Consider the following 27,165-nt stretch of genomic DNA (forward strand, 5'->3'; position numbering starts at 1 on the left):
AAGATGTTGAAATAGAAGGTTGCCTTTGGACTTTATTACCTATGACTTTCTCTCTCATCGTCCCAGGTCTCAGGGTCCCTCTTTGAGATGCGCCCCTAACCCAGACCTTCCTGTCAAGCCCTCCAAGTGTCTCTGTCTTCTGTCAGAACCCTTACTCCCTTACTCTGGAAGTTAATCTTAGCTGATACATTAGGACAAAGACCATCTGATTTGTGAATGGTGGATATCACCTTTCTCAGAAGGGGGGATTGCATTTTACAAGTGACTCCAGGTTTATAAGAAGGAAGTTTTAATTTGTCTTATTTTTGGCGCCATAATAAGGGAAGTGATACAAATATTACATCTTCTTCCCGGTCAGCGCCCCTCAAATTTTCCGTCTTCTCACTTCCCACCAGTTTTTCTTTTAGATCCAATAATTCTCTAAAGCCCCATGATTTTTGTTGTCATCCTCTCCCTTACCTGTTCTCCCAGTCTCTGAGACAGTAGCAGCTGGGCATGGTGGTGCGGGGTTGGAGGAGCGCTGCAGCCATTCAGAGGGATCCCTTCAGTGTTGGAGACTGACTTTTTTTTTGTTTTAATGTTTATTTTTGAGAGAGAGTGCAAGCAGGGGAGGGGCAGAGAGCAGAGGGGACAGAGCATTGGAAGTGGGCTCTGTGCTGACGGCAGAGAGCCCAATGCAGAGCTTGAACTCATGAACCGTGAGATCATGACCTGAGCCAAAGTCAGACACTTAACCAAATGAGCCACCCAGACGCCCCTGGAGACTGCCTTTAATGGCGGGAGGGAGGGGTGCCTGGGGCCTCTTGGCACAAAACATGCAGCTGACCCTAGAGTCAGTGAGGCATCTGCCCAGAGCCGAGCTCATCGAAGGCTCTTCACAGAGAGGTGTGTTCGGTCCCAAAGTGTCTGGCTCCCTGGTACTTGGAGTTGTTGGGTTCAGACAGAATGCAATTCCCAAACCACTTCAACCAACCAGTAGCTGGAAAGTGGCCGTCAGGAGATACTTTAGAAAAAGTTCCTGTCTAGGAACAGAAAGCTCCATCTGGAATAGGCCTCGGAAAGGTTGCTCCATGGGTATCTGTGCGATAGCCTCTCCCGTAGACAGCTCCTCAGGGGAGCTCTGTCCTCTCAAATTCTTGAGTCAGCAGTAGCTCTTGGGCAAATTTTTGGAAGTGTGTGAATTTCCTAAGTTTCAGGATGAGATGAGAGTGTTTTTTCCTGGACCCAGGATACTACCTAGAAAATCAGGAGTCTAAGTCAGGTGGTCTCAGAGTTTAATGTGCCTGTAAATCACAATGAAGATCCTGATACAGTAAGACTGGGGTGGAACCTGGGAGTCTGCATTTCTAATAAGCCCTGGCCCACAGACACTGGGGGTAACAGGGATCTGGAGCGGTGCTGTCTACTACATGAAACGCTTGCCACTTTGTGACCTAAACTAAAAATAATTAGAATTAGGTAAAATTAAACAATCAGTTTCTCAGCTCCACTAACCATAATTTAGATGCTCTTGGCCCCTCTGTAGCTAGTGGCAGTCCTCTTGGACTGCAGAGACTAAAACATTTCCATTAACATAGAAAGTTCTTTTGGAGAGCACTAGTGTAGAGTAAGCCTCAGTTTACATCATTCATTTCATCCACTTATTTCCTGAGCACCTATTATGTGCCAAGTAGGAAGGTTGGTGCTGGGCATTAAGGCACAGTTCCAAGTAGCAGAAGTAGACATAGCCATATATTTACTTTGGTGAGGGATCCAGAGTTGGTAACAATGAATGTTGCAGGTTGTTAGAAAAAGTGTCCCTTGGGCATTTCGTGGGTCTTCTAAACCAAGCTGTGGAGTTATCATAAAATTGAGGTACTTACAAGATTGGCTACTAACAATGCATATTTTTTTAACCATTTTAGGGCCATAATCATCAGAAATGGAGAAATCATTCCCATGTCTTCAGAATTTACCCCTGAGACTGAGCGCCAGCGACTTCAGTACCTGGTAAGAGTCATGTCAGTTTGGTGGAGCGCCGGGGCACCAGGGATGGTGTTGGCGCTGTTTTGGAGGAACACGATGCTATTGACATGGGCGCAGGCCCACAGCAGTCAAACGACATATGGTATTAACTCCCCCGCACACACCTCCTGGATCACACATCCTGGCGACGTGTGTGACGACACACTCCACTTCCGTGAATTTATTATTGTGGCTGTTTCTCTCCCATCTGTAACCAACTGAAGACACGATGTGCTCTGTTTCTTTTAATGGTTTGGTACGTACACTATGAAATGGGGTGTTGAATAACGCAAATACCTTTCTTCCTTCGCCTGCTACTCACTTTACCTCACAATGGGGGCGCGGTGCTGGGGAGGATGGCAGCCCCAGATCCTGCTGACCCCCCACCACTTCTCGCACAGACAGGAAGTCTCAGCGGCCCTTGGAGAAACATGCAGGTGTCTGAAAATCTGTTTCCATCGTGAAAAGAAGTTCCCGGTTTAAATCACCATCTTTGGAATGAAATTATGAGTGGGCTAGAGGAGGGGGCATTTGGGTTTTTAAGATCTTGAACATTTTTGCTTCACCTAGAGACCTGAGTTTTCTCAAAATCAGAGACTAGACTTAATTCCTTGTCCTCAAGTTCCAGGGCCAGGGTATTTGGCTTAGAACCTCAGTTGAGTGACAGTGACAATCATGCTGGGTTCCTTTGGATATTTTTTGGGGACTGAGCGTGAATGGTAGTTCTGCAGATGAAATATTGTCTTGCCAACTGGCTTTCTTTCTAGAAGGCATAGCTGGCGATCCTCTGCTCTTAGGAAAAAAATTGATCCAGGCTACTCAAAAAGGACTTTGCTCATGGCTCTGGATTTCGGCGTGTGTGAACAGTCAGGATTTGATTATTGGTCATTTCAGAAAGTGGCCTGCACTTTCCCCTCAATTCCCTGGTCTGTTTGGTTTGTTTTACTCAATGGCTAAGCTGTGTTGTGATAGTACAGAATGACAGCAGGAATCCAAGCCCAGTGTAAAAACATTTCTTCACTCTCTCACCGACTGTTGTTCTCTAACCTTTCTGTTGTCTTTTTCAAGTGGATAAACTTGTCGCCACTCCTAGGAGGCCCAGCCTTGAGAGCTGTCATTTTCTTTGGCAGTCTAGGCCGGGGGAAGGGACCCTACAGCACGTCCTGGCTCTGTTACTTGCTGGCTGGGTATCTTTGTACCAAGTCTCTGAACCCTTCCAGACCTCAGTTTGTCACTTTACAGTGGGGAGCCAAGCGAGGGGGTCACCAAGGACCCTCAGGCTGTGAGGGTCAGCCTTCCACATAGAGTTCATAGCAGCTGGCCTCCGTGTCACCTATCTGGCTTTCTCCAGTCCATCTGCCACTAGGCCACCCAAGTGATCTGATCATGGATTGTATCACTTTGCTGCCTAAAACCCTTTGGCTCCCCATAGTGTACAGAGTGCAGGCCACATGTGGCAGAGCCAGAATCATGGTCCCCGTCCACCTCTCCTGCATTGTTTCTCTGTTGCCTCTACCAATGCCACCATGCGTTTCGGGCTGCAAGCAGAGGCCTATGTTCCATATTTGGGACACACCTTGCTCTCCCTGACCTCCATGCCTTTGGAAGTATGCTCTGCCTAGGTGACTCTTCCCTGTCCTAAGTCAGGAAAATTGCTTCCCATCCTTTGAGACTCCACCATAAATGTGATTTCCTCTAGGAAGTGTCCCCCGACTCTCCCGGGAGGGGTCAGTGCCCAGTGCGTGCACGGCCCCATAGGAGCCTCGAGCGTGGCTCTCAGCGTATGGTATGGTACTGCTGGCTGTGCTCTCTCTGTCCCCGTCCAGACTGAGTCCTGGAGGACAGGCTTCTTAGTCGCTTCACGTGGCCAGTAGCCAGCACAGAAGAGACACTGAAGCGGCATTTGTCGGTTCAATAAAAGAACAAAACTCTGTATTGATGTCTGGATCTGTACCACACAGTACTTTCCCTCCTGCTTCCCTTCAAGCCTCTCACAGCCCTTGCCTTCCACCCTGCCTTCGTCACCTCCTTCCCCTTTAGGGAAAACTATTTCCTGTTTTCCCACCAAAGGCAATGAGAAATAGCAGGTTAACTTTTTAAAATTTTGAAACAGTTTCACATTTTCATATTTTCTTGTTACAAGAATGGCACCAAGAGCTCAAAACATTAACTTTTAAGGAGGGACAGGAATGCTGACAGTTACCAGATTCCTAAATACTGGTGGTCTATTTTCCAATGTTTGAAATGAGGCGTGTGTTGCCTCTGATCTCAGCTTTGTCATGTGATGGTGTCTGTGATTCCTGTTGTCCCCGCGTCATCACCAGGAACAGGCTTAGGAAGCCTCAGAAGGCAGGTGGAAGGATGAAATGAAAACTATACGCAGAATTCTTTAGTGCCACATAGTACTCATATGGTCATTGTTTGATGAAGCCGTCTTCTTCAAATCGTACTGGCCTGTGAACCATAGTGATTTATTTTCTTATTTTTAAGAATCACTGCTAATGTTCCAAAGATTCAGGTGTATTTTTGTACTCTTGAACAACCAGTGTGGACACTTTTAGCCCCTAGAACTGAGCCTAACAGCTGAATTCCCAAAAAGTGGAAACACCGTCCCTATGCTTTTGAATCCTTACTCCTGAATCATGTGCTTTTCTCTGGTTTATAACTGTTCTCCCCAGACAACAGAGTGTAAATGACCAGAACGTAAAATATCCCGGTTGTCCAACTTCCTATACTGCCAGGAGTCTAAAAATCAAAAATGTATGCTTTGAAATGAATAAAGCCAGTAATAATAGTCACGTAATCTGTGATGCAGATCATTGTGGTAAAGTTTTTGAGAGAATTAAGGGGTCGAGGGTATAAAATAACCTTGTGGTGAAGCCTTTGTAGTAAAGTATTTGAGAGAATTAGGAGGTGTGCAGCATAAATGCTTAAAAATAGTATCAATTATGAGAGGAAAAGAGTGGTGTGATGACCTCTCAGCCCAGCCCGGGCATGAGCTGTGTGATCCCAAGCTCCTCACAGGATGTCTCTGAAATTCTCCGAAGTGAATTGTGTAGATACCTCCCTTGAGATCTTCACTGTAGGTTCTGAAATCAGAAAGAAAAGTGATCCCACGATAATATGAAATACAGTGTATGCCTTATAATTTTATGTGCATTTAATCCTACCAGTTCAGTTTTTTTGGAGCATCAGTTCCCTAGAACTAATTGTGAAACACTTCCGTGCGGCGGGGGCTGTGGTATCTTTTACATGATCTAAACGAGTTAGAACATCACTGGAAAGTTAACAATGTAGTCCTTACTCTGAGGTCAAATTAAAATTTCTTTTTGTGATGTGTGAGGAAACATTTATGACCGAATCATTAAAACTTCTAAGTTCCTAGAGACTTGTTTGGAGCATGATTCTGCAGTCCCAGAGCTATTTGACTTGTAGAAATGGTTCATGATGTTCTTAGAGGCGGAGAAGATTCAGAGCCCGTTGCACATGAAGCATTTGAATCCACATCGAAAAGGAAGGTTCTTGGTGTGCACAGGCTAGATGTTTGGGGCTTACAGAACTAGAAGCAGATACAGTGATGGCTGTGCCAGGCATGTTAATTTTTAAACATGTTTTAAAATAAATTCCTTAACCCTGACCTCAGAGGGCCCTGCATGCAGCTCTCGGGTCACGTGAACTTTGTTCCGTAGATTCTTGGGCAGGGTGATTAATAAAGCGGGCTTGAGGGTTTGACGTGTTCACACGGAATGTGGCAGGTACGTGAGGAAGGGGTCAGGTCCTGTCCGCTTCTGTCCTGGCAGCCAGGAAATGCTGCTGGTCCTAGAGTCACCAATAAGCCTTGCTCTCCTTTCACTGTGCCTTTTTTTTCTTTTAGTATTTCCAGAGTGATTGAAACAAAAGAGTTAAGGAGGTCCACCAATAAACAGGAGGTTTGGATGGAGTCGGGGCTCAGGCGGGAGGAAAGGCAGTCTGGTTGTGGACGTGTCTCAGCAGAATCCACCTCCCTGATGCTGTGGCCTCTAAAAACCATCCCACCTCTGCTTCAGGCAACAGCCAGAAAGGAATCGCCCCCAGGGGGACCTCCATAGCCCCGAGGCGTGAGAGAGATGGCTTCCCCTCAGTTCTGCCTAGACGTATTTATAAACTCTGATTTGATTACATTAAGATGTGCTGGTATCATCAAACCTGCAAATAATGTCCCTGTGTCCTTGTGGATAATCCAAGTCTGCAGCTGTTTTTCATCAAGGGCAATGTACAGAAGAGATGAAAGTGGGTTCAGATACACATTTGATACGTACAAGTGCAACATCATCTGAGGCGATTTCTTGTGGTGTCCTTGGAACTACCCCCAGCCTTCTGTGCCGAGTCCAATTCTGTTTGTCTGCCATTTGTCTGGTGCTGGATTCGGAAAGGTTTCAGGGTGAACATTGTTGTGCCTCTGGCTTTTTGGGCTTTCTCATGCTCAAGAGTTATGTCCTGAAAAGTATATTCCTTAACCCTGAACCTGCTTTTAAGACAGGATACTTTTAACTGGGGAGGGCCAAGTGTGCTAGTGAATAAAAACGTGGACCCATCACCGCCATATCACACTTAACCTTGAGAGCAGGTTGTGAAACCCAGGAGGCCTTTCTTTAGTCATAGGGTGGCAACTCCACCACCATCCTGCTTGGCTTGATGACTGAGTCATGGATAAATGCACTCTAATCCTCCTTTTTTCCCCCTTTAGCCCTTTTTTCACAAAATTGCCTGTGAGTTTGAGAACTTTTAATCAAAAAATGGCAGGCAAAATGGTTGGCATTTTTCGTATGTGCTATAGGTTCAACTGATCATACCGGTGTCATAGAAAACCCAGTAGATTTTTATTTTATTTTATTTTATTTTTGGGAGGGAGGGCTAGAGAGAGAGAGCGAGAGAGAGAGAGAGAGGGAGGGAGGGAATCTTAACTTAAGCAGGGTCTATGCTCAGCACAGAGCCCAATGCAGAGGTTGATCCCACGACCCTGGAACCAGGACCTGAGCAGGAATCAAGAGCCCATGCTCAACAGCTGAGCCACTCAGGTGCCCCAGCCAGGACATTTTTAGAGCACAAAACTGGCACTGCCCAGAGTTGTAGAAGCAGAGCCTGTATTGGCTGCCCTGGGATCACTGCTGGGTGTCAGGGAAGACTCTAAAGATGTTAGCTCTTATCATTGAACCTCACCGCTTCCAAAGCCTTGATTTTGAAAATGAATATAAATGGATGTTTTGTGTATTCCAGATTGGGAGGAGTCAGAGGCTTGATGCTGAGGCCTTCTGTACCTGCTCTGCAGAGCTAAGTAAATGAATTCCACACAGCTAAAAAAATAACAATGAGAATGGATCCCTAACTACTTTTATTCTTAGAAATCTCAGTCTTTCTGCACAGTTGCTACACATATATCATCTTTAGACTCTTTAAAAGGCCTTTCCCCTCCAACATTCTGAATGAAAAGTTGGGCACATAGAACCCGAGCCATCTGTCCATAGGGTCCCTTAAAAATTGGTCTTAGTGTAAAGAACCAAGATAGTGTCATGCATCTGTTAAATATCTGAAAGTTAAATATGCTTTGAAAGAAGTAGATAGCATTCACTGAAGCATATCAGGGCAAAAGTTTAGCTGTTTATAAAGTTTTCTCTGCTCCACTTGCTTGATCGTGAAATCGAGGGGCGCCTGGGTGGCTCAGTCGGTTAAGCTTGATCATGAAATCAGGTAATTATAGGACCCTTCTAAGACTGGTACAAGGACTAAGGAGTTAATATTCATACCGTGCTTACAACAGTGCCTAGATCAGAGACAAAATAAAATCTCTTAGTTTCCAATCTAACTATATATGAAGAACTTTTTTTATGGCTGCCCTGCCATTGGGACTACTTCTGTGGCCTTTTATAAAATGTATAAATTCCGTTTGCATATGCAAAGGGATTGAAGATATGCAGGCACGTCCTTTTTGCTGACATGAGTTGTTGTCTCTTCAAATGAATTCGTTTCCCAGACTTTACTTGGGAGGAAAAAGCATTAAGCATATGAATATGAAAACTTTATATGTTTTATGTAAATGAATACTTTTTAGCCCTTATTCTATACATTAAACTGTTGTAGAGTTGACAAATCTAGGCAATTTTGTTTAATATATCCATTTGCATACCAGTATCCATGTGGTTCCTTTATCATAAGCTATAAATTTTACAATTTTAAAGTTATTTTAGGAGCATGCTTTTCTCTGGTTGATCAGTACAGTGCCATGTAGAAATTTAGATGTGAATCTTTCTTGACATCCACATAAGCCAGACAGAATCTTATCAATATTCAGTTTTATAATAGCATATATACATAAGCTTGGTTCTTGTTACTCTGAGATTTTTAAGGATAATTTAAGATAGAGAGAATTCTTTATGAAAGACTCCGACATATACATATTTAGATCTCAGCCATTTAACATTTTCTCTTCATTTTTGTTTAACCCAAACCAGAATACTCTTTTCCTGCACTGCAAATCCAGCAGTCAGCATTGGCTCTGGAAGAGTCATCTCGTTTGACCATTAGTGTGACCATCAGTGGGTTTGGTTGATGTTACTCATTTCATTTCACTTGTGACTGTAGACTGTCTATCATAGTAAATCATCTTGAAATGTAAAGCTTCCAGTCCTCTCTTCCTATAATCTGATGAGGTTTTTTTTCCCCTCCTAAGGGCAACAAAGAGGAAAGATTACTCAATTTTATATTAAGATTTGTGTTAAACACTGAAAAACCTCATTCTGATAACTTTCTTTGAAATACTGAGAGGTCTGAACTTTTTTTTCTGGAATAAAAAAAAATGAGCTCAAGAAACAAAAGTGGGGCCAAGGTGCCTGGGTCTTTCAGTCTGTTGAGTGTACAACTCTTGAATTCAGCTCAGGTCATGATTTCATGGTTAACGAGATTGAACCCTGAGTTGGGGTCTGTGCTAGCTACATGGACCCTCCTTGGGATTCTCTCTCTCCTCTCTCTGCCCCTCCCCAGCTCATGTGTATGCTCACTTGTGCGCGCACGTGTGCTCTCTCTCTCTCTTTCAGGTAAATAAACAAACTTGTAAAAAATGAGCTCATATAAAAGTTTCCTAGTAAGAGGACTTCACAAACAATTTCCTGTTGTGGAATCTGCCCTCACATTTAACACTTTCCATATTCTGCTTATGGGAGTGGAAGTTGGAAGAATTACCTTGAAAAAGGGTTTGGCCCAGGGAAAAAGGGTTTGGCACAGCCTTTCCTCTCTTAGGTGTGCACCTAAACAGAGTGCGCACAGTAGCTCAGCATGTACTAACCCAAACTGGAAACTGTCCAAATGTCCATGGAGAGTAGAATGAATAAGATGATTGTCAGTCATAGTCACAGGTTAGAATGCCATGCAGCACTTGCTTAACCACAAGCAACATGACTGAATCACACCAACTTAACACCCAGCCCTGGGGACAGCGTATACAATCCCATAGTAAGTATAGAAACAGGTGAAACCAATGCACAGGTTGGGATAGTGCTTCCATTGGGGAGAGCAGTGATTGGATGGGGTCCTGAGCCCAGGTGCCGATCATGTATTGTTATTTGAGCTAGATGCTAGTTACACATGTGTGTTGAGTTTGTGAAAATATGTAGACCCATACACTTATGATACAGTAACTTTACTGTGTATATATGGTACTTGGTTGAAAAGGTTTTTTTTGTTGTTGTTTGTTTGTTTTTTAACAAAAAGTTACATTCACTTTATTGAACTGGTCTGGGGGAGGGACCTTCTTTGGGGCTTTCCAGGAGGCCAGGGTGAGGGGCTGGGCAAGTTCCCCAGAAAGGCACCCTTCTGCCACCTATCTGTTCTCTCCTGAGAGCAGCTTCCAAGGCCCTGCTATCCATGCTGCTTTGCAGTTCCTTGCATCTGTTCTTGCTGCTCTGGGCCCAGAGGCCTTGCCTGATAAGCTCTTTAGCTACTTTTCAGATTCTGTGTGACCCACCCAGTGAGTGCCACACTCTTTGTTCCTTAACCCCTGGGAATATTTCTGTTTCCACCCTAAGCCTTCCTCAGTCTCTCCCACTAGTGTGTGAGCTCTGAACAGGGGGCCTTCCTTTTTTGTTCTTTGATATTGACGCATGCAGGAGTTCATGTGTTAGTTGCATGCATTCCTCTGGCTGGATACCCCCAAACGTGGGACAGTCTTCTTGGTAGCTGTCACAGGTCACTCGCAGTGTGACCACAGGGTACCAGAAGGAAATTTTATTATTAAAGGAAGTAAGCATTTTGTGTTTCCCAGCAGGCAGTTTTCACCCACCATCTCAGTGTCCACAGGAAGCTTGGTGCTCGGTCTCCTGCCATAACCACTATAAAAATACCACTCTCTAGATTTGGGTTCCTACTTCCACTCCCTATTTTTGCTCTCCCTGCCAAGGTGCTCAAAGCTCTTGCCAGCCCAAGAGGGTAGAGCTCAGATCCATGTACTCTGGAGTGAGACTGACCTGGGTTCAAGTTACCCACTCTGCTCTAATGAGAGGCTTCTTAGAAAGTTCTAGACAACATCTCTTTTTCAGGCTTGTCTCTTCCTGTTATGGCAGAACTCAGAAATTCTCACTAGAATGGGGAGGTTGTGTTTCATCACAGTAAGTCCTTACTTCTGTCCCCTTGCAGCTGGTTTCTGCCCAGGACCAGAGAGGAATGTAGCCAGAAGAGGACATCCGATCCTCCTTCCCGTCTCTGGTGTCCTGCCACTTCTTGGCACGCCAGGTTACTCCAGCATCGTTTCCCTAGATGAGCTGTCTCTTCTTTCCCTGGCCAAATGCAACAATATCTGGAAGTTTATTCTCATTAGCTGTCCAGATACTAAGTGGCAAGGCTATGGCCTACCCACTCTTTAACAAACCTGCGTTCTCCACACTCCTCGAAAGATGACTGGCAACCTGTCTTTGGTTGTGTCAGGGCAGGGGTTACCAAGCTTTCTTTCCAGGGGCCATTTGCGGCACACATGTGAACTCTGGTACCTCCACGCCCTTTCCTCGGTTAGGGGCATCTGTTATGCTTCCTGGTAAGAAAGCCTCAAATTTTAGGATAAAAATGGAGTCACAAAAAGTGGTCCTTGTTTTTACATGGAGCCGGCCAGCACACTTTAAATTGGATTTTAATGTAGAATACATTTCTGGGTTTCTAGTCAGCATGCTTATTAAGTAGAGAAGAGACATGACATTATTTAGACATTCTTAGGAACGTGAAATGTCATGAGGTTTTAAAGAGTATAATTGCACCCACACACATGTGGTTTTACAGGAAGGTATCTGTTGAATTACACAAAGTTAACTGAATCCAAAATATAGTAATATGTGTCCACGATTGTTTTTATGTGTCATGGGCCTTAGTTTTAACTTTTCCAAAAGATTGAAAGCTGTATTGTATTATTTTGTGAGGTTTACTCACCAGGTGTAACTGCGTAAAGGAGGTCAGAATGTTCTGTACTCATTCTTCCACCACATACTTACCTGGAGTCTTTATGGTGTTGGGTGCTTTGCTTGGCCCTGACGTATAGCTAAGGTTTAAAACTAATCAACATGTTTAAGTGTGGCTGGTATTACTTGCATCACCGTGCAGATGTTCTGACATACATATGTCCAAATAGCAGCATCAGGAGAAAAAGCTAAAATATATTCAGCATGTCAGAAAAATAAGGAATGTAAGGAGAGGGTCTAGAATTTTTATTTTGTAGGGATCTTAATGTATGCTTGCTCTCCTGTCTTGGGTTTTGATCCCATTAAGTTCCACATGTTTAACAGGTCAGCATCCCTGTGAAATGTGCCTTGGGAAGGGCCAGTGGACATGTACACCTATTGATGAGTGGTAGATCAATATGAGTGGTAGAGTAAAACATGCCACAATTGTTCATGAATCTTAAAAGTCTGGACTCAAGAAATCAGGGGGTTATATTGCTGAGAGCAACCTAACAAATTCTTATACTCGCATTTTACAGTCTTTAAACTTTGGGTGTGTTGCTTACGTTAAATTCAGCATAAAATCACTTTGTGATGCTCAAGGTTCTAGAACTCTGATGTGTGAGCAGTGTTTCTGGCAGGGCACGCCAGTTCTAACCAAGTAACCCTCACTAGTCATGCTACCTGAATGCTGCACAGCCTCTGAGAAATTCTTTCTGAGTTACCAAGTTGTGGCCCACTCTCTTTCTGAGAATAAAATGTCTGTGCTGGCCAACAGACACATGAAAAGATGCTCAGTGGCCCTGATCGTCAGGAAATGCAGATCAAAACCACAGTGAGATACCACCTCCCACCCATCAGAATGGCCAAAATCAACAACCGAAGGAACAAGTGTTGGCGAGGATGTGGAGAAAGAACACTCTTGCACTCCTGGTGGGAATGCAGACTGGTTCAGCCACTCTGGAAAACAGCATGGAGGTTCCTCAGAAAGTTAAAAATAGAACTACCCTATGATCCAGTAATCATACTACTGGGTATTTACACAAACAATACGTGGACACTAATCCAGAGGAATATATGCACTTCAGCATTTATAGCAACATTATTTATAGTAGCCAGATTATGGAAGCAGCCCAAGTGTCCATCGATAGATGAATGGTTAAAGAAAATGTGATACACACACACACACACAGACAGACAAATATTATTCAGCCATGCAAAATAATGAAATCTTGCCATTTCCAATGACATGGGTGGAGCTAGAGAGTACTATGCTAAGCAAAATAAGTCAGAGAAAGGTAAATACCATATGATTTCACTCATATATAGAATTTAAGAAACAGTTGAGGCGCGCCTGGGTGGCTCAGTCGGTTAAGCGTCCAACTTTGGCTCAGATCATGATCTCATGGTTGGTGGGTTCGAGCCCCGCGTCAGGCTCTGTGCTGACAGCTAGCTCAGAGCCTGGAGTCTGCTTCAGATTCTGTGTCTCCCTCTCTCTCTGACCCTCCCCTACTCGCACTGTCCCTCTCTGTCTCTCAAAAATAAATTAAAAAAAAAAAAGAAACAGTTGAGTGTAGGAAAAAGAGGGGTGCTTGGGTGGCTCATTTGGTTAAGTGTTCAACTCTTGATTTTGGCTCAGTTCATGATCTTAGTGTCTTGAGATCGAGCCCCACATTGGTGCTCCGTGCTGAGTGTGAACCTGCTTAATATTCTCCCTCCCTCCCTCCCTCCCTCTCTCTCTCTCTCTCCCTCCCTCCCTCTCTCCCTCCCTCTCTCTCTCTCTCTCCCCCTCTCTCTCCCTCCCTCTCTCTCTCTCTCTCTCTCTCTCTGTCTCTGTCTCTCCCACCCTCTGCCCTTCCCCCTTGCTCATTCACACTCTGTCTCACTAAAATAAAATAAAAAGTGTGGGTGCCTGGGTGACTCAGTCAATTAAGCATCCAACTCTTGATTTTGGTTCAGGTCATGATCTCACAGTTCATGAGTTCCAGCCTCCACCGTCAGCATGGAGGCTACTAGGGATTCTCCCTCTCTGCCCCTCCCCTGCTCATGCTCTCTCTCTTGAAAAACAAACAAACAAGCAAACAACAAAAAAGAGAAACCAAGAAACATTCTTAACTATAGAGAACAGTGGGTCACCAGAGAGGGTTGGTAGGGGGACAGGTAAAGTAGGTGAAGGGGATGAAAAGCACACTTAACATAATGAGCACTGAGTAATGTATGAAACTGTTGAATCACTATATTGTACACCTGAAACGAATATAACACTGCATTTTAACAATACAGTATATTGGAATTAAAATAAAAACTTAATTAAAAATAAAAACCATTCTCAAAAAATTTTAGTTTTTCCAAACAAAAGGAATCCATGTTCTCAGTAAAAAATAATCATAAATACAGATAAATCAAAAGAAACCATCAGATAACATTTTACAGTATTTAGATGACTTAGCATCTGTACTTCTGTAAACACGTATCCCTAGAAGACCATGTTGTGGACTGAGTGCTTGCACTGCCAGCCCCGCTTCCCCCCGCCAAAAAAAATACCCTCTTCTGTTGAAGACTGTGCCAGATTTGGAAATAGGACCTTTTTAGAAATGATTAAGGTTAAATGAGGCCATAAGAGTAGGGCCTTCGTCAGATAGGATTAATGTCCTAATAAGAGACCCCAGAGAGCTCGATTTCTCACCCCGTGAGAGATGGAGGAAAGCCCGTATGAGATGCAGTCAGAGGGGGCAGTCTGCAAGCCAGGCAGCGAATCTGCTGGCACCTTGACCTTGGACTTCCCAGCCTCCAGAACTGCGAGACCTAAGTGTTTGCTGTTCAAACCCCCCTGTCTATGGTGTTTCCATATAACAGCCCACCTAATTAAGATGAAATCTGAAAACTTTCATGAGTATTGCAGAAAAAGAGACACAAACGAGAAGTATCTTTTCCTCTAAAAACCAACAGATACGCGTCCCGTTGTATTTTAGCATCTCATTTGTCTTTAAGCCACCATCTATTTGCTCTACTTGTACTTAGTTTCTGAGTTGTTTTTTCTTTAACACCAGGAACTCCATCAGGTCTGACAAATACAATAGTGAGTGTTGAAAGTGCTGGTAAGAAGAGAGCCTACTATTGGGACATGGAGGCGATTTTTAAAAGTAGTAAAAAAAAAATGTCATCGGTACCCACGGAATACAGGTGAATTCTATGGTGGGCATAATTGTGACAGAAAATATGTCTTGCGTCATATGAAATGTGCTATGGCAGTAAGAGGGGAAGGAAAATAACCATAAAGGTAGAGAAATCTAATGTATCAATGGAGGATGAATATTGCAGTATTTCTTAAGAGCTAAGGCACTTTTTTTTTTTTCACCTTTTGACATATCTGTTGTTGCTGTCAGCCAAGTGGCAGGCATGACATGAGTGTCCCTCCTGGGCCTGTGCAAACATCAGAAGACAGCACCAAACTTGCAGGATGGGCATCTGGCAGCTTAAAAGAAAACCCTGAAGACAAAAATGAAGCACGCTTAAAGCCTTTGTGGAATTGCCCGGCTGTACAGAGGGGCTTGGAGGCGTGAATCTGACTTGTTCAGCCACATTCCAGAAGTGGGAGTCCGAAGTAAGCTGGCTCCGGATCATTGCAGAGCTGACTTAAGATCTTCGTACCCCCGGTTCTGAGGCTCCTAGTTCTTGGGTGAACTATTTAAGAAATGCTGCATCACCAATGCTCCCATGAAACATGGGTCACTGTTGGCATGGGAAATCATGACCCTTAGTGATTCAGAGGTGGAAACTGATGGGCAGTCGAATTCTAAATGTGAAGCCGTTTTGGAAATCCCTAGCCAATATACCTCACCTATATAATCTTCTTAAATATACCCCAGAGTGATATATAAAAATTTGGTAAAGTCCAAAGGAGCCCTTTCAAAAAGAATAAAAATTCAAAATGGTAAAGTATTTCACTTAGTTTAACAGGCAGCTTTCCCCCCTTTCTTAGAGATAAGAAAATAATAACACCTCTAATACAGGGTGTCTTAGAAGTGATGACATACAGTAGCCTATTGCTATAATGAGGAGAAAGCAGGCAGTGTGAGACCTGGGAAGCCCCTGCAAGTGAAGGGGCTACAGATGTGACAGGAACATGGGATTTAGGGCCACTCAGAGGGAGAGGTGAGGTGAGCCCTGCAGAGAGCGAGCTGCTCACGAGTTCCGAGCTACTTTGCAGATGCCTGCCTCAGCCGCTCTTCCCTTACAACTGCCCCGACAAACGTGTACTAGTAAGAAGGGTATGAAGGTAAAGCACCATCAGAGGGCCACTCAGTCTCCTGGGAATGGGGCATGTGCCTGGAGTGCTACACATTGATCCCTCTGAGGCACTTGGGTCTGCCAAGAAACGTACAGGTTGCATCCTAACCTGGTCGTTAACGATATGTATGTGGGGCATTTACCTGTATTTATACACACACGTTTATTGGTATGTACCTACATGTCTTATATCTAGATCTGTGTGTATATGACACAGCTTACATGACCTCATATACCGATGTGCACATACATGTATGTTGTTTGATAACCTGTTTCTTATATCTATATCTGCTCTTTCCATATCATTACCTCTTCTCTGTAGTATCATTGTAAATGACACCATAGGGTTCCTTTGTATAGACTTTTACTATTTATTTAGTCCCTATTATTAAAGGATTTCTTTCAGCTTCTTTAGGAGCATCCTTGTGGCCAGATTCTGTGCTGATCTGTAACTTCTTGTTAACTGGATCCTCACAGGTAACCTCTTGGTCATTTAGACTTTGTATGGCCCGGAGCAACAGGATCCTAGGCCGTTTGCCCACCTTTTTGTTTCTTTTCTTTTTCTTCTTTTTTTTTTTTGTAAATCTGTGTGTGTATATTAAAGGGTTGGGATGGGTATTTATGGACATGATACTAGGCTTAGGCTCTGAGACCACCCAGCCCTGGCTGATAACCTTGGGCTAAGTGTCTTAAGTTCTCTGGGCCTTAGTTTCCTCATGTGTAAATTGAGTGTCTGACATGTGATCTGTAGGATTGTTGAGGTTGTACCAAGCATATCAAGTAACCCTTAAGTCAGTGTTAAGCCAGCTTGGGGGGTGGGGCATAGACAAAAGTGTCGTGCCGATGGAGTCCCGAAGCTCTAAGTGATGATAAAGGGCACATAGTAGGTGTTGCTATTCATAGACTACTTATGCCGCTGCTCCTTCAGTCAGCCCAGCTGGCTTCCTGGGTGTGTGACACCTACAGCTGCACAGGGCTCTGTACGTGGTTCAGAAATTCTTCATTTTGAACAGTCTCCATATTTTCACTTTGCACTGGGCCCCACAGATTGTGTAGCCAGCCCCACCTTGTAAGGTTGTTGGCAGTGTGATAGGAGAGATCAGAGAGCACATACCACAGTGCCCAGGATGGCATAGGGATCAGTAATCATTAGATGGATATAATCATTTTTTTATGAGCTGAGACGTCTACGGTAAGTGCATTCATTTAATTATTATTAAGTGTGAGGTAAATACATGATTAATCTCAGATTGAGGAACTGATCTAAATCACCATCTAAAGTCACACAGCTTATACATACAGAACTTGGATTCAAACCTAGGTCTGGCTCACCCAAAGCCCACACCACGGACCTGCCCCATTAAGTATTCTCTTCCTTCCATCCCAGGGAACCTCTCTGTAAAGCTCCATGTTTAAGGGTCCTTGATACTCATCAGCAGCCAAGCTGTCATCTCCCCAAAGGTTTCAGAGCCCCTCAGACTGTTCCAGAATTCCTGTTAGACCTGGGAAATTTGGAAGCTACACAAGACAGTAAAGACAGTTTCCCTCCTCAGTACTGTCCTGCCATGTCTCCACGCCTTCTCAGAGTTCCACTATCTGGCCCAATCTAGCCAACCTGGGGACAGTTCAGACGCGTCCTTTTACTCCTGATGTACTTAACTTAGGATGACCGATGTCCAGCTAAACCTCCAAACCACCCTGAGAATCAGTGGAGATCTGCTGGTGTCAGATCTGGGGAAAGAGGCTGTGGGAGAGGCCTATTTCCAGGCGACTGAGGACGTGGCCATCTGTCCTGTGGCAGGGATCCCTTGCTTTCCTGCAGTGCCAGGTCATGATTTTCTCTGCCCACTCTTCCCTGCCAAAAAATTAAAACAAAAATTTCTTTTAAATAATGGAGGGAGGGAGAGAAAGAACCCATTCCACCCCGTAGCTGGTAAGCAGGCGGCGGGTTGGTATGGGGAAGCTGCAGGGCAAGTTTGCTTCTAGTGTGTGGCCTTCCAGCAGGGAAGTTAATACTTGAACATTTCATCTCTTGGATAGCAGATTTGAATTTTGAACGTGACAATGAGACTGTTTGTTGTTTCAAAGCAGTTCCCTAAGTGGCTGTTTACTCAAGACTTTTGTAGTGTGAACAGAGATTTGGGGGAGGGGAAGAAGCCATCTGCTCTGGAATAGTCTTCCAATTACATGATCAAATTACTGCAGAGCAAAATGGAGGGAATCCAACCGAAAGTTCCTGTCTGGTGTATCCAGCCCCAACCTGCTCTCTTGGGCCATTGTGTCGATGTGGAGATTTCAGAGGCGAGGCTGTGATTGCCTAGAGTGTGAGCAGGAGAGGAGCAGAGAAAGCCAAGGAGGAGAGTCTGGGAGAGCTTTCACACCGCATCCACATGCTGTTCCAGAAGATGGAAAGGTCTTGGGTTTAAATTAAAAAGTGAACTTTTGGAGAAACTCAGGTTCTTTTCCTTTTGACTTTTGCAATCTACATTTCTGATTACAATTAGCTTATCATATTAAATGAAAAAGTTATATCCCTTTATAAGTTTAGTTGGTGATTTTTATTTGCTGATCTTCTACTTGTAGAATAGAAGTGTTTTTTCTATTTGTTGAATACACCTATTTTTTTCCTTTTAAAATAGAACAGTTTTCTGGTTTTTGAAATATGTCTTGATTTGCAAAACATTATGGAGTCTTATTTTTTTCTTCTAAATATGTGGGTTTTGTTTTTTTCCCCCCTTTCTTTTGCTATTAGGCATTCATGCAGCCTCACTTGCTGGGAAATGAATTCACACATTTGGAGTTTCCAAGGAGAGTACAGAGAAAGGAACTTGGAAAGAAGATGCTCTACAGGGACTTTAATATGACAGGCTGGTAAGAACATGCCTCCCTCCGCCTCAGCACTGCCACAGTATGTGTGAAGGAATCGTCACCATCCCAAAAAGCCACGTACGCAATTTGGATCAGGTAGTGTGGCCAGAGACCTGGGTTGGTGGCAAAGACCTAGGAGCTCTGCCCACTTCTGGTCCTTTTGCCTGGGTGCCAGTTCTTAAATCACAGTGTTGGCTTGCCTCTGTGCCTCCCTGAGGTCCTCCTTGGGGACACTAGACCCCGTGAAGCTGACATAATTCTTCACTTCACATGAGCCAGCATTTTTGAGGCTTTTAAAATACATTTAAGTTGGGTTTTTTAGGTCAGAGGCTCAAAGGAATGGGCTAACAGTTTCTTGAGCCAAACTGGCCTGGATCTGAATCTGAACTCTGAGCTTTCTAAATAGGCAAAGTTAGATAAAGTACTTAACCCTCATGAGCTTAATTTTCTATAGATAAAGTGGGGGAAAAAATGGGCTCTTTGAAGGGATCGTCGTAAGGACTAGAGGTAATGGCCAATCTACATTAGTTTTTCACATTTACATTGAAATAAGAATCTTGGCAGGGCGCGTCTTCTTGCCACAACACACCTATGTCAGCACCCAGATCACTTCTGTGGTGGATCAGTGGCTAACGTTGACCAAGACCTCATCTGTTCCTTCCGTATGAAAGACAGATGTGATATGAAGTATGCATCCACATAGGATTGATGTAAAGACTAAATGAGAAAGCGCAGGACCTGGCACGTAGGATTGGGGGTGAAGATTTGCTGTTAGCCCTGAGGTACTGGCCAGGGAGCTGGCCGCCAGTCTGGAGGAGAGGAGGGGCCTGAGACAGTAGACTCGTTCCTTGCCGTATCTCCACCATAGGCAAGGAAGTGGATTCCATTATCTCTTCTCACATTGACCGAAGTAGCTGTAACACCTGGTCACAGCCCAAAGTCTCATGGTAGTGACCTCTAGGCTAGAAATCTATCTACTCCTAGAATACAAACTATGTTAAGGGAACAGTTGAGCTGCCTAGGGAAAGTAAGGGGCTGATCTAAGACGTTTCCTCTTATCCTCTATCATATAAAAGAGAAGATTTTCATTACTATCCACTCTTCTTATAGAGTAAGATCAGCAAACATGGCCCAGAAGCCAGATTCCACCTACACCCCTTTCCATAAATAATTTATTTTTTTTTTTAGTACAGCCACATTCATTTGTATACATTTCATCTTTGACTACCTTCACTCTACAACAAGATGGTTGAGTAATTGGCAGAGAGAATGTATAACTGACAAAGCTTAAGCTATTTACCCCTGTTCTAGAGCATGAACGGATTTGGCAGAAAGGGTTCACCATATTTGCAGCTCTAAGGTTCTGGAGTTTTTGGTGCCCTAGAATCCTTACCCTAACCCGACTGGGTTTTCTTTATAGGTTCATCTTTATCCAGTTAGCAAAAATCAGCCCTTCTCACAGAGAGGTTCACGGTGAGGGCTACCATTCGTTTAGAAAAGCGTGGTTGGGTTTGGCCTAGGTTTTGCAGCATTTAGAACAATGGAGGGAACAGTGTCCCAGGTCAGAAATCCCCATGATTGCAAATGCATAAACAAAAGGAGTGGATCTGAGACACAATGAGGAACATGGCCAAAAAGAAAGACACTGTCTATGGAAAATCAAATTGAGTCATTATCAAGGGAGCGTCATCAAGGATGAGGGAGGCCACGCGGAGAGATGCATTTCCTGCGGGAGGCCGTGGGTTGTGCTGCTGCTTCTGGGATGGAGAATGAAGGATGAAAGCAGGGTTTTAGGATGGCAGTCCTAAGGAGTCTGAAGCAGAACGATGAGAGAAAGCAAGTTTAGGTACCCAGCATACAACTGTGTATGTGAGGTCTCCAGGGCCAAATGGAAGGATGGAAGCAGAAAACAGAGAAGGAAGGAAATGAACAAGAAACTAGATGATTTAGGCCAAGGGATAACTGTAAGGAGCAAGTCATCAATTATTCCAATAACCTGTTTAATATGTCTCTTGGACTAGTCTGTAATCCTCCAGGAAGGGGCCGTGCCTTGCTGGGTGCCGGACACCCAGTAAATAGCCATGACTGATTATTGGATTTCAGGAGAGGGTATGACTGACTGCAGCTGAGAGCCAGGTAGTTGTGGATGGCGCGTGGCAGGGTGGGGATAGGAGCTTGCTTGCATCTGAGATACGTTAAGCTTGAGGCAAGGCTGTTTGTGTGTTCTTCCTATGCCAGAAAGGCAAATTAGATCTACGCAGTCAAAACACACTTGGTAAACACGTGGCTAAAGATTACCCCCACTTTATAATTTTTTAAATGTAGATACATTCAGGGACTAGATTACATCCAACTTCATACACCCACACTCAGTCTCTTGCTTTCTCTCTTACACTCACACACACAGTATTAATTAGCATGATCCTAAGAAAATAAGCGGTCCATACACAGGCCGTCTATAATGTATGGAACTTCACAGAAGGCACCAAATAATTGAGGAGCCAAGACTGAGAATGGCTTCGGTCAGACGTGTTTTGCTGAGTTGCTTCAGCACGGTTCCCTGTGTGGCTGTTGGCTCCAGCTTTGCCTGGGAGCAGAAATTGATGTACATCTGTGTATTTCCTACCTGTTCTTTACTTGAAATTGATGCTTCGGGAAAAGGAGAGTTCTTTATACCTTTGTTGGAGTAAGTGAGGGAGTTAAAGACTCAGACCACTGCCTGTATAAATATTAATGAATTTAAACTTGAGTAAATTCCTTTTTTAAATGTTTTAACCTCTTCTGAGAAACCTCAGATCTACCAGTTATTGTTTAGGACTTTAAAAAAAAAAAAAAAACATGGGATCACATGTTGCTGCCCTTATGAGTTGTCTCTAGAAAGAGAAGAGCTGGGGCACCTGGGTGGCTCAGTCAGCTGATCTTCCGGCTTCAGATCAGGTCATGATCTCATGGTTTGTGGGTTCGAGCCCCGCATCAGGCTCTGTGCTGACAGCTAACTCAGAGCCTGGAGCCTATTTCAGATTCTGTGTCTCCCTCTCTCTCTGACCCTCCCCAGCTCGTGCTGTCTCTCTCTGTCTCTCAAAAATAAAATTTAAAAAGGAAAAAAACCAGAAGAGCTGGCAAATTAATTCTATAGAAAGGGAGACGAAGTTCTGTGGCTCTTTTCCCACAACTGCCTTAAATGACTACCAAGTTGTTGCAATTGGTGGAAGGTGGTCTGGTAAGGATTTGGAATGAGTCATGCTCAAGGAGACAGGTCCTGACTGTGCCCCTTTATGTTTCTTGGCTTCAGAGTCAGCCTTGGCCTGTGAACTTGTTCTTCTGGAACACTTCCACAAATCAATAGTTCACTTAATTGAAAACCCTTTCATCCTTACAGCAAATACCTGGTTGTGGTGGACATGGGCCCCGCAGGCCCCCGCTGTGCATGAGGGCGGTGGGCCTGACAGTTACTGGTAGAGCTAAGGGCCAGGAGTTGTGATGATTCCTTCTATTTCACAGTCCTGTGAGCTAGGTCTATTTCACAGGTGAGGAAACTGAGGCACAGAGGCTAGGCTTCAAGGTTACATGATAGTAAGTGAGAGCAGCGAGGACATGAGCCCAGACAGCGTCACTCAGGGTGCACACTGTTTACCGCGCCTAGCTGCCCGATGCTGAAGGACTCCTCCTCCTTGTTCCCATTTTGCGGTTGAGCAAATTGAGACAGAGAGGGATTAGGTGGTTTGCTCAGCTTCTACTGACGCCAAAGTGTCAGAATAAGGCCTAGATCCCAGGTTTCTGAGGCCTAGAGCTCTTTGCGATACAATGCAACAGTCCATTTTTCTTCAGGGTAAGTAAGATTAGACACAATTACTCAGTTTTGGGCCGTGACGCGAAGTGAAGCAGGGGGCCCAGGGGGTCCCTATCCACCAGGATTAGCATCTCCGTGACAGTCCTCTAAACGAGAGGACAGGGTGATGCATTGCAGGAGCAGCTCAGGTACTAACTCTTCTGACTCCCAGTGTGACCTACTAGACTGCTGGCCAAATTAAACTGGGCCACGTCACACTTGTCACTGAGTCTGTGTGCGATTTGGGGGTGCTGACGGTAGGAGGATCCCCAGAGAACCGGGTCTCCTGTGCTGAGGAAAACTGCCTGCTCTCGTCTTAGAGGAGTGTCGTGCCAGCCCTCCGAGGCGTGTCTGCAGCAGGGAGGAAGGTGTGGGAGAGGATGTCCGCTCGGGGTGGGGGTTGGGGCTTGTCCCATCATCAGGGATGAGCTTGTGGCTTCCTGACAGGGAGCCTTTTTCTCCCCGCCTCGTGCTTTCTCGGAGACTGTGGAGCAGCTTGGCAGGCCCAGATTGTATGGAGGACAAAAGGTTATTGTCACCAGGACCTTCATAATGAAACTGGTCTCTTCCCTGGCTCCCCTCCTGCTCCCCCCCACCCCCTGCTGCCTCAGGGATCGCTTGCCCAGTAATGATTTACAAAGGCATTTTCTTCATAGCAGCCCCAGCACCAAGTCAGTCCCTGACGCGGCCCGGCCCTCACCTTCTGTGCCTGGTGTCAGCGGTCCTGGTGCCAGGATCCAGCCTTGCCCCAGGACGGGCTGGCGCCCCTCCTCCCAGCCCTTTGTGTCGAGCTGCTGTTGCATGATGCACATCACTGGCAGTGTGAGCTCTGTGTCTCGACCCGCAGCCCTCTGAGCCATCGCGGCCATAATTTGCTGGCAAGCGTCTGTGTTACCAAGTTGGAACAACAGTTTCTCACAGCTGCCTTAGTGGCACCGGGTCCCTGCTCCTGGGCCTGCTGGTGATTTAGCTTTCTCACGTGGGATGCGTGTTCATCGTGCGCTGGGTCTGGGCAAGCCGGGGGCCCAGGAGGACATCCGTGTGGAAGGGGGTCTGTAGCTACACCCCTGGAGGCCAGCCAGGCTCTCCAGCAGCTGTTGCTGGCCTGCTGGGATTTGTAGAGAGAGCGAGGGCCAAAGAGGAAGAGAAGTTCGTCGTGTGAATGCGAGATTGCTTCCAGATGGTTCTTGTTATGAGTAAAGTACACCAGAATTCTTTCCTTAAGCAAAGCCTTTCTAACATTTATGATGGTCTTATTTCTGAGGACAGGCCGGACCCGTAACTTGAGACGGCCTGGCTTAGTTAGCACAGAGTTTATGGCTTTGGGAGATGGGCTCCAGGGGCGCTGGGCCTCGCTCTGCCAAGACTTTGGAGCCCTGGGCAAATCTTGGACCTGGGTCTCTCATTTGTAAAATGCTTCCTTTGCCCCTTGCTGCCAACCTCTGTGTCTGGAGGGGGATGGACTTTGCTCTACTTTTCAGAGAGCTTCTGGAAAAGACCAATTCCATTAGAAATATTCTAGCGATGGCAACTTTTCATATTAATCTCTTGCAGCCCTTAACTCTTTATGATTCTAACGGATGACACATCAGGGTCATTTTCCTTTCCTGTATTTCCTTTACAATCTGGGGTTTTTCCACGGGGAGCCGAGTGGGGTCAGCCACCATTTTCTCCTTGTAGTATTCACTGCTTTTATTACAGCAAAGGTTAATATTTTTCTATTCCAAGGGCTCTTCAGCATAGTAGCCACTAGCCACATGTGGCCATTTAAATTTATATTAGTTAACATTAAATTAAATGAAGATTTTCTTTCCCAGGTCTCACTAGCCACATGTCAGTTGCTCAGAAGCCAGATGTGGCTAGTGACTCCTGCATTGGACAGTGCAGACACAGAACACTGCCATCATCACGAAACGTTGTACCGGATGGCCCTGTGGCCTGGGTAATGTGAGGGCGTGGGTCTAGCCGGGGTGGAGGACGTGCCAGGAGCAGCCCATAAGCGGACATCCCAATGGCAGAGAGTGTAGAACAAAACAAAACCAAACCAAACAAAACAACAGCTGAGCACAGACAGGGTGAGCTAGTCAAATGCCATGGCCACATTCTATGGCTTCTGGCCTCCCTGCTGCTAGCCTCTGAGTTGGCTGGGGGGATGGGCACCCTCCACTTTGCAGATGTCCAGAGGCATCGGTCATTGTGTTTAGGGAGAGCTCATCTCTAGTGGTCACTGCTTGGCAAGCCTGTTGGCCAGCCTGAAGGAAGACCCATGTCCTTTGCCCTGGTTAGTAGCCTATCTCCCTCACTCGCCTTGCCCGCTGCCTGCTAGACCGGCGCCAGCCACTGACACTTTTGTTTCTCCTTCACTTTCCGTTTACTTCTTGGGGAGTATTTCAACCCCTGAGGAGCTGATTAAAAAGCAACTTACCTTCCAACCCTTTCCATTCTGTTTCGGGTGAACTTTATTCTCCATCTGCAGCCTGGAACCCAGCTCAGGGCTGAAAGCCACAGCCCCACACCATTGGGCTTCTTACCATAAATAATCCAAACATATTCTGGAGAGAAACTCACTGGAGGCAGCCCCAAGCGTGGTCTGGAGCTACTGGGTTGAGTTTCACAACTATCATAGATATGGTTTCTATCTTATTCTTTACTGCTCTTTTCAGTGCCCTCTGACAGCGCATTCAGGCAGGCTGACAGCGAAGTGGATAAGCAGATTGAGAAATGCCACAGAGTGCTTTATGAAGCCAACTCCAGAGCTGCACCCGCATATAATATAAATTGATTTATTGAATCAAGCACAGAAGCCCTGCTACCAAAACCCCAGGCTTCACTCTCTGGAGGACCACCTATTAAAGCAGCCCCCACGGACAGTCCTCATTAGCTTTTCCACTGATCCCCAGGCAGTTTTTAAAGGGACAGTGTCCCTCTTTGGGGTCTGAATTTATACGTTGGTCATGCCTATCGGTCTAATTAGCTTAGCAATATTAATCTTACTTGGAAAACCTGCGTTTTCTGTAACAGTTTGACTCTTGAGTTTTAAAGAGTAATTGGAAATTTCAAAACCTGTCCTTTTCCCCTCTTTTTGTTTTTAATTACTTTTAACCCAGTCTTTGGAAACCTACCTGCAGGTGTCTCTTGACTAGCGAGCAGTATTGGAGCATCAAAGGATTTCTTGGTCCCGTCTTGGTGCAAATCCTGACACTACTGTTTCACCACAGACCTCACGGGGGAGGCTTTTTATAAACCCACCAGAGAAATATCACATTTTGATTTTATAATTACTTCACAAGAAAGCAGGCCTCCCCCTAGTTAAACCTGGTATTAATTTCCTCCCAGCAACTTGTACTCTCATAACTTCATGATCATGGGCCACCTTGGCAGCAGTCTGGAAATCTGACTTTGCCAAGGAATTTTAGAGAATTTTAACCCTATAGATCGGCCAGGATGGGTGTTGGCTGGGGCAGGGAACAGGCACCCGTAAAGTCCTTGCGTTCCAAGTTCCGGTAGAGCCTAGAGCCAGAGCCCAAATGGGTCAGCCTCACACGGGGGCGGGGGTGGGAGGCTGATGTGGGGGCTCCCAGAGCCAAGATGATGAATGGTTATTTGCCATGTGCATGTTCGGCATCTTTTCAGGATTTGCAGCTCTAGCTTCAGGAGCAGCAGGGAAGAAAGCCTGCCCTGCTGTGTGCAGCACATCTCCTGACAGTGATAAATGACTCCTTGCTCCCCGCCCCCCTCCCCTCCGCTCTGCCCATGTGGCCAGAGGAAGCTATGAGGTATTCACAAATGGTTGGAAACCAAGACAGACAGGCATTGTCAGGCCACAGGAAGGGGAAAGGAAAGAGATGCCCGACTGGCTTCCTCCCTGTTGATCATCCACGCACACACCTTTCTGCTCCCGTGATAGGTGTAAATTTATCGTTCCTAAAGTGGCCAAACTACTTTCAAGCCTTTCTTTCCACTGAGACCCTCTGAACAGTCCTAGCATTTGTCCGTTCCCATTCATATGCTCCTAAGCATTTGTCTGTACCCCTGCTCTTCCCTGGTGACCATGGTGTGGGGCTCTGCATGTGGTGGGGACGTAGCTCCAGGTCCTCCGGGGAAGTCTTACCATGTCAAGTGCTTGCATAAATCCCTGTTAAAATAGCCAGTGTCCTTTTAAGCCAGCCGCACCCTCAGGGCAGGGAGGCACATGTCTTTATATTTGGCAAACCTTTATTGTATACTTGCTGCGTATTAGGCATTGAGCAGTAGTTAAGAACAGCGATGTGGAGCCAGACTCTGACTGGGGAAGTCCCCAGGTGTGGCTTGGACAAACATGTCAGTGGTTTTCCCTCATGTAAAGGCAGTTGATGACGGTACCTAATAATAGGCCATCGTGAGCTAGTGTGGTCGTGTGCATTCAACAAAGTCTGGCATGTAATAAGTGCTCTGTGTGCCCAATAATCTAATGAGTAGATATGATGGGAAATGAGGTGGTCAGCGAGGAGGATCACAATCTAATAGGTGTTGAGTTGCTGGTTTCTCGAGGTGATGGAGACCAACAGGTGAAAGAAAGGCAGTTTAGAGAAACAAGAGACTGAGGAAGGTCAGGTGCACTGGCTCCTTCTACCTGGCAGGTCTGTCCCACAGCGGTTGTGCCGCTGATCGTGGATTAGGCAGGGCCATCATCTGTGACAGAGGCACATGCAGTTAGCAGTCCTCTCTATCCCTGAGTGCTGA

General features: G+C 45.4%; 1 protein-coding gene across 1 annotated transcript in view; it reads left to right on the forward strand.

The window, feature by feature from the left end:
- The window catches only part of PPM1H (protein phosphatase, Mg2+/Mn2+ dependent 1H), a gene marked incomplete at its 5' end in the record, with an annotated part of 260,313 nt that overhangs the window by 173,649 nt on the left and 59,499 nt on the right, over window positions 1-27,165 (forward strand). Inside the window, 2 exons of the mRNA XM_029955458.1 lie at window positions 1,905-1,989; window positions 18,499-18,617. Coding sequence (XP_029811318.1) covers window positions 1,905-1,989; window positions 18,499-18,617 — 204 coding nt within the window. The remainder of the gene's footprint in view (window positions 1-1,904; window positions 1,990-18,498; window positions 18,618-27,165) is intronic.

The sequence above is a fragment of the Suricata suricatta genome, chromosome 10 (assembly GCF_006229205.1).
Source record: "Suricata suricatta isolate VVHF042 chromosome 10, meerkat_22Aug2017_6uvM2_HiC, whole genome shotgun sequence".
In the NCBI taxonomy this organism is placed as follows: domain Eukaryota; kingdom Metazoa; phylum Chordata; class Mammalia; order Carnivora; family Herpestidae; genus Suricata; species Suricata suricatta.